This window comes from Setaria italica, chromosome IX, assembly GCF_000263155.2.
Source record: "Setaria italica strain Yugu1 chromosome IX, Setaria_italica_v2.0, whole genome shotgun sequence".
Lineage (NCBI taxonomy): Eukaryota > Viridiplantae > Streptophyta > Magnoliopsida > Poales > Poaceae > Setaria > Setaria italica.
This window is the reverse complement of record NC_028458.1, coordinates 8,904,914-8,918,099: the sequence shown is the minus strand read 5'-3', so window position 1 is coordinate 8,918,099 and position 13,186 is coordinate 8,904,914. Positions and strand designations below refer to the sequence as shown.

At 46.1% G+C, this 13,186-nt stretch overlaps 1 protein-coding gene across 4 annotated transcripts; it reads right to left on the bottom strand.

The window, feature by feature from the left end:
- Positions 1–11,065: 11,065 nt before the first annotated feature.
- On the bottom strand, positions 11,066–13,186 carry LOC101759581 (BEL1-like homeodomain protein 11). Of its 4 annotated transcripts, none has more exons than XM_022822875.1 (5): positions 13,063–13,186; positions 12,333–12,873; positions 11,813–12,252; positions 11,655–11,715; positions 11,066–11,533 (listed from the first exon to the last, which is right to left on the bottom strand). In XM_022822875.1, exons 2-5 carry the CDS (start codon positions 12,804–12,806, stop codon positions 11,393–11,395), a joined length of 1,116 nt encoding a protein of 371 aa, XP_022678610.1. In that variant the 5' UTR covers positions 12,807–12,873; positions 13,063–13,186; the 3' UTR covers positions 11,066–11,392. The 4 variants fall into 4 exon arrangements, with proteins under 4 accessions (XP_022678610.1, XP_004982179.1, XP_022678612.1 ...); XM_004982122.3 differs by having other exon boundaries at positions 11,813–12,219; XM_022822877.1 differs by having other exon boundaries at positions 12,333–12,853; positions 13,063–13,178.

Sequence of the window (13,186 nt, the reverse complement as noted above, 5' to 3'; positions counted from 1 at the left end):
CGGTCCTAGAGTGATTATCTTGGTATGGGACCAATCTAGCAATGGAAGAGTGATGATTCCTTTATAAGTTTGCTTAAAAGACATTTGGACCTTGGGATTTGAAATCAATCGATTTTGAGGTCTAGACTTCAGAGGAAAGGAAAGAGGAAAGAAGGAAGGGGGGAGGCGAGCAGGGACAGAGCCGTGCCGCTACAGGCACTCTCGCCCGCCGGCCAGCACGACGCGCCGGGCCACGTCCGTGCCCATGCAAGCCTACAAGCTAGCCGAGGTGGCACCCATGCGCACGGTAAAAATTTTGTATATTGACTGCTCCCACCGTTGCGCTTATCCCTTTTACCGTCACTCTGTTTTTCACCGTCACGAGCAGAGCACGGCCGAGCTACTGTCGCCGGCCGATTCCACCGTTCCACCGCCTCCCGCATCGATTTCTCCCGCCCAAATCCCCACCAGCACCTCGCCAACACCCACGCCTCTCCATTTTTCCAGTTCCCCGCCGGCGAGCTCCAAATTGCTGCCGTTTCTGTCCGCCCACCGCCATCGTCCTTCTCACGATGAGCCCCTCCATGCCGCCATCCTCTCTTCGTTTGGTAAGTTTTCGGTGAGTCTTTGGGTCGCTTGGGAGCCGTAGGAGAAGCCGAGGGCCGTGTGTGTGCCGTCGCCATGCTTGGCCACGGCCGCCCGCCGGCCAGACCGCCCGCCGCCGTGGAGAGGCCGGCTCAGGCCATCTCCCGGGGGGCCGCCGCCGCCCACGGGTGCGTCGTGGCCTGGGGATGCCTCCCCGGCGCGGCCCCATCGCTGGCAAGGCGCCAGCCGATGAGCCCCCCCCCCCCCCTGTCGCGCCCTGCCTTTGGGCGCAGGGAAGAAGAAGACCCCTGGCGCCGAGGGCCCACGCGCTAGGGAAAGAAAGGAGAGAGAGAAGGGGGCTGGCGGGTAGAAAGGAGGGGGAGAGAGGGGCCGGTCCAAGGGGCCTAGTGCTTGAGAGAGGGGGTAGAAAGGAGGGTAGTGAGAAAAGTTTGACTGGGGTTTTTGAATAATCATAGGTTTTTCCTTTTGAAGATAAATAGTTTAAATCCGGTTATCACCATTTAATTCACGGGAAATTCTAGAAATGTCTAAAAATAGTGAAACCAATTTTATTAGGATTTTTTATTTTCCTTTATGCATTAAAATTTTTAAATCTTAGGAAAAATAATAAAATTTAGGTATTTATTTAATGCCTTTTGATTAAGGTATTTAAATAAATGCTTAACTTTTATTAAATGCATAAAATTTTGATTAATGTTTCCTATTCACAAATTATTATTAAATTATAGGAATTAAGTTTTGAGATTAGAAAATATTTATAATGCTTTCCAAAATAAAAGAAAAGGGCTTAAGGTAGGTTAGTAAAGAGATTAAAAATGGGGGTTAGTTTAGTGTTGGCTTGCAACTTTATCACGAAGTTAGGTTGTATAGTTATTTGTTGGCTTGCAAATTTATCATGAAGGAAAGTTGTATAGTCATGTGTTCAAAAATTTACATCTCTAACTCCTGCATGTACTAAATCGTAGGCACTGAAGCTCCAGAAGGGGAATTCTTGGAATTATCTGAAGAACCTTCGGAGTTTGAGGAGATTGTTGAGTTGATCCCCTGTGAAGAAGGACCGTCAGACGACACTAACCTTTTTACAGATGAAGGCAAGCCCCAGTGCATCTATGCCTACCTACTTTGGAGTTATTATTTCATGTGTCCAATTATTGGTTATTTTCGTTATGAATGTATTAAGTCTAGGAATTGATTGAAACCTACTCTTGTGCATGATCCTACCTTGTTTAGAGGACATCTTTGCCACTTGTTCACCAGTTAGTAACTACCCTATGCTTAGCAATGCTTAGATGCTTTCAAGCAACTTGATTGCGTAACTCTAAGGTAAATTTTGGTCATACATACTGGTCAAGGAAAATAGCCTGGAAATTTGAAATGCAGACAGAAGCTAGAGATGGTAGTTCTGTCTGCCAAGTTAATTTGATTAAGGTCCGATCGTTGTCTTAACCTTCGATCAAGTGAGTTTTACCTGGTTGCTTACTGGTATGGGACCAGTAAAACCCGGTAGGTTGGTTGGCTCTCTAATCGGGAATATTTCGTACCCATGCTTGACGTGCTGGAGAATGGCAGGGGCGTAACCTGAAACTCACATGGAGATCAGGCCAGACGTGGGGTCCCATGTGGGGGTGCGTCCCTGGGTTCGGGTAGTCATATTCCAAATTTTGGGTGCGGCTAATCGAAGGTCGTTATGTGCAACCTGGACAGTTGTACATAGCTGGTGGTCGGGTATCTCCTGCAGGATGTAAATTGATCCGGATCGCCGCAATTCTCGGTTATGAATGCACTTGATCACCGTTAAGCATCGTAGTGTAATCCAGTTGAATACAATGTTTTTCCTAAAATTAAATATGTTGTATGACTTAGTTCCACCGGTTGCTAAAATATTTTTCTTCATCTAGACTGGTCAGGTAACAAACACAATCTGAAATAAAAGATAAAACTAAGGTTTCACTTATAGTAAGCTCTTTCGGCAAAAATGTGAATCAGCCAGTACACTAAACAGTTATCATTCAGTTTTAGAAAAATATCTATATTGGTTAGTCGGGTTAGTCTTGCTGAGTATCCCGTACTCAGGGGAATCCTTCATTGCTATTTCAGAACCCTAGCAGGAGTCCGCCGAGGGAGAAGCCCCGAAGAACTAGGGTATTTTTACGAGTCTCATCATACCCTAGAAATAAAACTCTGTTGTTTAACTTTTGCCTGGACTAGTTTATGTTTTAAACTCTTAGAACTGCTCTAACCTGCATTGTTAAGTTTGTTTCAAACTATGGTTTGTAATAATTCGCACCTCGATATGTATGTAAAAATATAATATTTGTTGATACCTTCCCATGGTGGAAGTGATCCTAATGTATGGCGATGGATCACATCGTGGATATTTCGAGGAGTCCTAAAGACACTCAACGGACTACCGGACTTATACTGTTTTAAGTGCGTTTCGAATAATTGCTGTTCTGACAGTGATTAGGCGCACTTAAACCAGTTTAAGTTGGGCGGTTCCGCCACAAGGAGCATGACGGCGATGACGCATGCGTGTGTCGGACTTGATTGGAGACGATGACGGGCCCTTTCGAATGGAGAGTTTGCACTAAGTCAAAGGAGGGAGGGGAGGAGGGGTAAAAGATAGGAGAGAAAACAGGGGTAAATAAGTCTTTTGTCAACATAGGTGCTAAAGTTTAGTCCTCCACCCAAACACCTCAAAGGACTAAAGTTAAACTTTAGCCCCTTCCTTCCAAACAGGACCTAAAGGATTGGGGGACTAAGCTTTAGCATCCCTTTTAGCCAAATTTTAGTCCCCCCTCCAAACGCCCCCAAACTTGCAGAGTACAGACTTGTGCGGTATCATGTCGATTCCTCGGCCAAACTCGGTGGGCTTTAGAACCAGTCCAGTTAACACAGTGACCTCTCAATTTGAGGTATGCTCCCATGCTCGGTCAGCTCATTTTCCACCCTCTCCATAAATTTGGCAACACAGAACTTTACTATGGGCCGAACGAGAATGGGCTGACTACTAAGGCCACTGGCCCATTCATTAATTAGCCTGCCTCCGGTCCTCCCGGCCGGTTTCCACGCGCACGTCCAGTTGCCGCGGCCGCGCGGAGTAGCCTCCCAATATCTGCGCGCGTGCGTGCCGCCGTGCCCCGCTCCCCTCTACTCATGTCCGCGCTCCTCTGCTCTTCATTTACCTAACCACCGCCACAGTGGTGTGTCGCTCCTGGAGTCCCGGTGGGGAGCGCACCCACCCAGGTTCGATCCTCAGCGGGATGGCTTGGGTGTTGCACCGGGATTTATCTTGACTTCACCGTACCGGTCCCAGTTAAATTCTCTGCATTCAGTTTATACAGTTGAAGTATTGCAGTCTGCTATTATCCAAATTTTTTGCATCCTACTTCACTCAATGCATCGCCTAGCTTGTTTTGTGGGTCTGTAATCTGACTCTCCCATTCACTAGATATCCACCTGACGGCTAACGTGCTTATGTAGATTCACCCCCTGTAGTTGGAAGCATTATGATGGTGCATGATCTCACGCAAGTAACTTTACTTTCAATGTTCATGGCAGGTGTGACAGCTTTGCATGCTGCTGCATTGGATGGGAAATTGGACACTGTGAGGTACCTTCTGGACAATGGGGCTGATCCAATATAGGAAATATATGAACCTGGCGAAGTTCCTCTTCACTGTGCTGCAAAATACGGTCTCCTCTCTGCAAATGCTGAACCCTATATTGACACATTTGTTGATGTTTTAGAGAAATATATACATATATATAGGTCAACAGCTCACTGTTTGTTGTGATAGTGTTTTTGTTTCATGTGGTCATTTCTCACTTTGCAGAATTCTTCATATCTATCACAATGGTAATCTAAATTTGCTTGCAAGTTTATAAAGGGCAAGGAAAATTGATGATTTTACGAATTTTTGCCTTGTTTTTGTTCTTTTACTGCCTCCAGTCTTGTAACTCTTTTCCTTTTGACTCTGACTGAAATGATGCTCAAAACATCCCTACTTTGCCTTTGGATGCCATTTTGTGGCAATTTAGAGGAGCTCAGAATCAGTTGAGTTTGGTGCTTGAGGTGATCTAGAAGATGGTTCTGTTGTACCATTTAAGTGTCCTCGTGAATCAATATATGTTGTTACTCTGTGCCTACCTGTAACATTGTGAGAACAATTACTTTTCTTTTCCAAAAAATCCGTAACGTATTGTGTGCATTCAAATAGTCCTATCACCAAACATCATCCCTAGTAACGATGATATGAATCGTACATCTTTTAAGATTATATCCTTGTATTGTTTGTCAATTCCTTGTTACATTCGTACTTGACCCTTATATTTCTTATATTAATGGTAAGTTAAGGAAGTGGTAGATATTAACTTGGCTCTTTTTTTTCTTTTTTGATCCAGGGCATGATGAAGTAGCGAGATTGTTGCTTTCTAGAGGAGCTTCTGTTGATGTAGCTTATTTTCATGGCACACCACTGCATATTGCTGCTGTCTATGGGAAGACCAATGTCATGAAAGTTTTATTGGAGCACCATGCAGATGTAATAAGCAAACTCCACGTTTTTTTCCACCTTGATAAATGCAATGGATGTGTATTTAGTTTGTTGAACTGCACTTCCATCATGGCCTTTTACCTGCCTTTACTGTGTTGTTGATATTCATTTGTCCTTCAAATTACTATCAGTTTAAAATCATTTAAGTCTACATCTTATATTTCCCTTTTATGTGATATTTGTAGGAGTGCTTGGGACTGAAAGGCTATGTTGTTGTTGTTGTTGTATTATGTGATATTTGTAGCTTGAGATATGATGCCAATTGATTTAAAGGTTTAGCATCCCCCATTCTTTTAAACATAACAGAAAATTCTTAATGTACCATGTGTGATTTCTGATTTGATTTAGCACAGCATAATTTTTTTTACATAATATTTGCGCCAGATTTTCTTCACTTGAAAAGGCTGACCTTGCAGTTAAGCCATCTATAAGATAGTGCATTACAAATTGTCATGAGCTAAGCTTTGTTGTTTCACTCAAGCAAAAGCAAGGATATTTATGAGAAAAGATACATGTTTAATTTCTGTACATGGTAGAGTACTGTTTGAGGTTTTGAGTCAGACAACATTTGTGCTCCAAATTTGGGGGGCAAAATAATCCTAGAATACTTCGCCTCCATTTCTGTTTCAACATTTTGTCTTAATCCTGCTCTATATTAGCTTCAATTTATCTTCATGAGTGGTGATATCTTTCTTTCTTTCCTCCTGAAAAAATGTAGCCAAACAAGGTTTCAGAAGCTTTAGGTACACCGCTGGTTGCAACTCTTAATGCTACTTCTGACGGACTTGCTGAGTCCATTGCATTGAAATGTGTGAAGCTACTTGTCGAGGTCTGCTTCTGTTCACCTTCACCTCATCAGTTCAGCTTGCATAACTGAAGGCGTAGTCCCATACAAAAATGGCATTAATCTATTTATATGCGTTGTTCACAGGCACGTGCGGATGCGAATTCTATTGATCCCGACACACCCTTGGTGGTGGCAACTACTCACGGCTTAACTGATTGCATCAAGTACTTGTTGAAGGCTGGCGCGGACCCTAATATCCCAAAAAAATGTGTTAGTGTTTTGGCTCCTTTTCACCTGCTCGTGTTTTTTCTTAAATGCTTGCAGTTTGTTAGTATGGTATGCTTGCTGGTAGCTTTACTCATATATTTTTTCCATAGAGTTATGTTTATGCTTTTTGTTAAACATTTGTTTGCAACTTTATAAAGCATACAGGGGGCAAATTGACACAAACATCCTATTTAAGTTCTAGCATTCAAGGACCTTAGCCATACAATCAAAATGCCACATACAGCATGTCAACAGATAACTGTTTGACACACACTTTTCCAAGTGCTATCCCTGTTGCCACAACTATGCCATGATCAAATGGGTGATGATCCTCACAAATTTTGGTTCTAAGAGTAGGTAGGTTAGGCTTTATTATTACCATGAGATCTTTGCTCTTTAGATTCTTGGCGGATTCTGGGAATTGATCTAAAGTTGGTATTCATTGCAACTCTATAGGGGAACTAGAATGTTGACATGAATTGCGCTCGAGTACATATAAATTTCTCCCTTGATTGGTGCTTCGTTTTTGTATTTTTTGCATTGTCCACCATTTCTGTGTAATGAAGATCTACATTATCTTTTTTCAGTAGATATTATATATATATGTGATATCTTCATATACAAAAAAATCTGTTGAATACTTCTATTAAGCTTCCTATATTGTTCTTTTGTTGCTTGACAGTGTGGTGCTATGCCAATAGAAATTGCTGCAGGCCATGGAAGAAGAAAGGATGTGGAAATGCTATTTCCTTCCACTTCTCCCATTCAAACTGTATCAGAGTGGACTGTTGATGGAATTCTTGCTCATGCCAAATCAAAACATTCAAAACCCAAGGTATGATGAACTGTGATTGGGGTGCATACTCCTGTTCCTCAATATGATATATTCTAGAAACTTGGAAACAGCACGAACAGATGTATAAAAGACAATAATATCCACATAGGCCCTTGCTAAATTATGTATTTCTGTACTACTCCCCTGGAATAATTTTTTTGCAATGGAGGGGTATATAAGAAAAGTATAGTCAAATTCATCTCAATTCATATTTTGACTGAAGTTGGGAATATCATTTGGAAGGTAGAAAGATTTCTGTCTGAGAATAGAGGGCCAGGATGAGCTGGATTCATTGGTTTGTCAGTTTTACTGAGAAGTCTGATTTTGTTGTGAATCAGTTTTATTTCTGACATTATATCTTCTGGTAGAATTGGTTAGAAACTGTGTTAGAAACTCCTCTATAGGCAAACAAGGGATGACGATGACTCTCTATTGTTCCTGCAAAAAGTGATATAAAATTCTACCTCTATCCTTAATCCTTGAGCTACCTCTTTGTATATCACTTCCTGCCTAGCATCTCTCTTTCTCTACTTCCCCTGCTGTTCGATCTTCTCTCTTCCATTGCTGTTCCTCTCTTTTCTAGAATCTGTCCTTCCCGACCAAACCACAAATCTCTACTGGGTGCCAACCACATATCATACTAGCACTGCCAAAATGCATGAAAATCCGGTAGAAGGCATGTGCCGCTGCAAGCCAACCAAAGTCTTGGTTGCATCATGTCTTTTAGCTATTCCCCGCATCTATTTTATTTTGCGCCGGTGCTATCCAGATATCGCTTCCAGTTTCGGTCACCTTCTGTCACCTTCTAGACTCCAAATACGCTGTCTGGAGTCCTGGACACCCGGCGCCATGCAGTTCGCGAACGCAAACTGGAGATGCTGTGCACCGGCGCGCCGTCCGTTGCGGCAGCCTATGCTCGATGGCGCGGCACGGAGGTCGCATCGGCCGACGAGCAACGCAAGGACCGGACCTGACATCTACAAGCAGTTCGAGCGCAAAATGAAAGCCCCGTCCGTTACGGCAGCCGCGGCACGGCGCGGAGGTCGCGTGCGGCCGCCGGCCAATGCCGCCCGGTGCTGACGGGGAGATCACAGCGACAGCTGCCGGCGGCCATCGCGCATCGGCACCGCTTGCGCTTGGATTTCAGCATGAAGAAAGAAAGAGCAGAGCTGTGCACTGCGCCAGTGCGGCGCTAACCTGGACGACTAACTGAATCGGATCATCGATGTCGGTTCTGCCTCCTGCTTCCACCGACGGCCATCCAGAGCAGCCCCGAAGCCATGGCCTCTCAAAGGCTCACATTCCCACGCTGCCGTGACTCCGCGCTCTTTAAGCCCAAAGATGTCCTCTTCTAGGCTTCTAGCTACCAGCTGAAGCAAGACTGTCGAGTCACGCTCTCACTCACAAAGTTTGACCGAGGAGGACAGATAAAACAATGCGAGAGGCAGGAGATGAGATGACTGAATAAGAACAGCGAAGAGATAATGCTACAATACTTGCTACAAAATCACAAAGTATTGAAGACAGCTCTATTTTCCTAATGAACATCGAAGCTTGAATCGTGATTCTAACATCAAACTTAATTTGTTTTAGTATCACATAATATCCACGCCAACCTTCTAAATTTTATGCTAAAACGTTTACAGTGGTTCCAAATTTGATTCAAACATATAAATGCGGTACTATATTTAGCATAGTAGATATTATTGTTGTTGTTGTTTAAGTTAATATTTTTGTACAGACGCATCGCGCGTCAATCTGGCATATACATATACCCCCCGTTTGGATCGCGATTAATCCGATTATTTACATACAACCCCCTGTTTCGAGTTCTGAATTTCACAGATAGCACCCTGGTCCGGACCAGCTTCTTCCTCCTGCCGTCTGCGACGCGCGACCGCTGCCGCTGCCGCGGCCGTCCTCCCAGCCAGGATTGCGAAGGCCCATCCTCGCCCTCTTGAAATCCGCCATGCCTTGTCTCCAGTTTCTATGGAGGGTGGAGCCCCGGCCGGCTTGGAGGACTCTTCCATGGCCTCGCGGTTTACGTTTTGTCGCCACCGGCGGCGATCCGGGACCCGCGGCTCCTCATCTTGCCAGCAAGTAGAGAGCACAATTCCAGTGGATTTACTGGAGATCTCCTTGACTCCTTCACTGCTGGCTGGGGTGATTATATATGCTCCGTTCACATGTCCGTACAACCTCCTCCCTTTCTCAAACAAAGCTTGGTTGCCATGGAGAAATTTTAAGACTACTGCGAGACTCAGGGGGTGTTTGGGAAACCCCTGTTAAAGTTTAACACCTGTCACATCGGATGTTTGGATGCTAATTAGGAGTACTAAACATAAGCTAATTACAAAACTAATTGCACAGATGGAGTATAATTCGCGAGACGAATCTATTAAGCCTAATTAGTCCATGATTTGACAATGTGGTGCTACAGTAACCATTTGCTAATGATGGATTAATTAGGCTTAATAGATTCGTCTCGCGAATTAGCACAAGGTTCTGCAATTAGTTTTATAATTAGCTCATATTTAGTCCTCCTAATTAGCATCCGAACATCCGATGTGACACTGTTAAAGTTTAGCACCTCATATCCAAACAGCCCCTCAGATTGTTCATCAATGGGTATTCACAAACGCAGGGAAAATTTTGACATAAAGACATGTCTGCCATCTCGGGTTATTGTTATCTCTGCAATGATAATTTTGGTCAGGTCTGCAGTTCGTCGATCCTGTTGAAGTTTTCGTTGTTCAGTCCTTCTCATGTGGACTGAAGAGGAAATACTCCGACAGCAGTAGACACTTTAAGATGACAATTATTGACAAACATATGTGGCTGCACCTGTCGTTCCTCAATGGTGGAAGGATCAAGGTCTGGACCGAATTTGCTGGCATCGGTGCCTGCAACCCTGAAATTTGCAGGGCTGTTCGGTTGGACTTGTAAGCCGGCTGAAAAGCTGAAACAGCTGATTTATTATGAGAGAAAAATATTGTTTGGTGGCTGATAAGCGAGCTGATAAGCTGAAGCGAACAGGCTGTGCAATCCTGATGGACCAAGAGGTAAGCTATGGATGCAAGCAGATCATCCCAAAACTAATTTGATCATCCCACGAGGAAAAGAAAATTCCAAGATACCTATTTCGCACGCATGAACTCATTTGCACCTGAATTTCACAGGCAGTAACAATTGGGCCTATTGCTAGTGGGCTGGAACAATTAAGTTTTAGATGGGCTGGAAGTTATGTAACCTTCCCCATCTTGTGGAAGTTGTACCAATTCCCCTCACAAACTCTCGCTGGGCGACAATTTCTTGACTGGCCCTAAATGGGCTACCACCAGTTGTAATTAGCCATTAGGCCCAGCGCGATAATTTTCCAGCGGGCCCGAAGCCTAACATAGACTGCACTTTTTTGACACAAAGCCACTGAAGCGACTTTGTTTTTTTGGAACAAAACTGAAGTGAATCTTCTGTATCCCTTTGCCACTCAGTCGCAAATTTCGTGCCATGTCCGTTAGTAATTGACCATAGCCATTCAGATGCAAATATAGCTGCTAGTCCGAAAATGGAAGCAAAAGAATCCGAACTGAGTCCACACTCTACGTCCTGGACAGCAAGAAATGATTAGTAAAACGAGAAGCTATGCTCTGGACAGGAAGAAATGATTGATGAAGGGGATGTTTGGATCCCGAGCTAAATTTTAGCTCCTGTCACATCGAATATTTGGATACTAATTAGGAGTATTAAACATAGGCTAATTATAAAATCAATTTCACAACCCCTAGGCTAAATCGCGAGACGAATCTATTAAGCCTAATTACTCCATGATTTGACAATATGACGCTACAGTAAACATTCACTAATGATGGATTAATTAGGTTTAATAGATTCGTCTCGGGATTTAACCTAGGGGTTCTGCAATTAGTTTTGTAATTAGCTCATGTTTAGTCCTCCTAATTAGCATCCGAATATCCGATGTGACACGGACTAAACTTTAGCTCCAGGATCCAAACACCCCCGAAACACCCCCGAAAGTTGTTGAATTGGCCCGATGGAACCAGAAAAACGAGCACTTTCAGTTATGCGAGTGTGCTCGCTCTGATAAAAGACACAAGCCACCTGGCTTCTCTGACGACCCTAACCAACAAGAACACGAACAACCCATGAATCAAACAGCACAAACATGAGCGCCTCCTCCTCTCTTAGTCGCCGTTCATCAGTCTAAACCTTTGTTGCGTGTGGTTTCTTAGAAGAAAGATATAAATAAAATATCATTCCGTAATACCCAACCAACAGCCGGGTGACAATCTCCATTCTGACTCCAATAGCAAGAAGCTCTTCAGAATTAGTAATAGCCGTCGATCACGACGACGAGGAGGCGCCGCTGGCGCTGGTGTCGTCGTCCCTGGAAACGGCGGAACCCTCGGAGAATTCGTCCTTGTACATCTCCTCGACCATCGGCTTCCACAGGCGCACGCGCGCGTTGATGAACCAGTTCGATATCTGCTCATCATCACCACAAGTGTTCGTGCAGCTGGTGGTTAATCACGCGGCTAATTGCAATGCCAAATGCAGATTAGTTTTATCTGAGCTCAGAGCTGCGCTGTGGAGTAGCAGTACGGACCTGGCTTCTGCTCAGACCGGTGGTCACCGCCAGCTTCAGCTTCTCGCCGTCGTCGGGGTACCTGTTGCGTTGCAGGGACGAGAGGGGCGCCATTGATTACGCTTCAAGCAGCACAGGTGCGTTCACATCATCACATGGCATCGGGTTCGGACACTTACGGGTGGAGGAAGTGGTCGAAGAGCCACGCCCGGAGCACGGCCACGGAGCCCTCCGGCAGGCCCCGGAGCGGCCGCCACGCCTGCTCCGCCCGCGCCGCCGCGGCCAGCTTCGTCCGCCGGGCCACCATCTCCACCATCTCCTCGGTCACCTCCTCGTCGTCGTCGTCGTCGTCGCCGCCGTCGCCGCGCTCCCCCTCCTCGCCGGCCCGAAGCGTCCGCTTCGCCGCGGCGGCGGCGTGGAGCCTCAGCCTCCGCAGGATGGCGCGGCGCAGGTTGCCGAAGTGCCGCGCCATGGCCTGCGCCATCAGGGACGTGTAGGCGGATGCCGCGCCGTCCCCTAGCGCCGGCTCGAACGACGACGCCACGCGCCCCAGCTCGCCGAAGTAGCGCTCCTCCCGGCTCTCCAGCTGCAAGCGATTTGCCATGGATTTTTTCTTCTTCTTTTTTTTGTAACCAGCTAATTAAATGCAACGGTAATCTGCTATCGAATGCAACGCAAGAACCGTAACAACATGTTTACCTCGCTGAGCAGGCCTAGGAGCTTGGCCTGGATCCCGTCGCCGTCGTTCTTGTCCGCAAGACGCGCCGCGCGGCGACCGCCGGCGTCGAGCCGCTCCTGCTTCTCCGCGGCAGCCTCTTCGTCGCCCGCGCCGGCCGCCAGGTCGGCCATGCGCACCACCTCGCCCAGCAGCTCCTGCGCCGGCCTCAGGTACCGGGACCCGCGCAGGACGGCCATCGTGGCCGGCGCCGGCGCCGGCGCGACAGCGCACGAGCAGCTGCCGTCGGTGGCCGAGCCGAAAGGGCCGAGAGTCAGGAGCAACGGTCCAGCGCCGTTCGACCCGTCGTCCTGACGGCGGCGGTCGTTGCAATGGCCACAGAGCTCAAGTCGGAAAGGCGCCGGCGGGCTTGGCCGTTCGGCGACGGCGCTTTGGGGAGCAGGCTCATTGGGAGCCCGCTTCGGTGAGCCCTTCTCATGCTGCTTCGCCATGACCATTGATTATTGCTAGCTACACCAAGGACGCGTATTTATGAGCTGTGACCCTGAAACATTACATCACAAACTGCAGAAAGTGATCAGAAACAGTAGGAGCAACTAACCACAATCTATCGATCTGGTTGAACAAGGCAAACAGACGATTGACTGCATGCTCAGACTGTAATCTAAAGCAGTGTTCGTATGATTAAAATTAAGATCCGAGTAAAACAATCTCAAGAACATTCACGAGTTGGAACGACAGCCTCGCCGTTACCTTTGCGTGGTGTGGGGCGGGCCGGCAGTAGAGGTCTGGACCAGGACCAGAGGTAGTCGGTAGAAGCAGCAGCTAGCTAGGCATATATATAAAGTTGCAAAGATAAACGGCACAAATAAAGGCA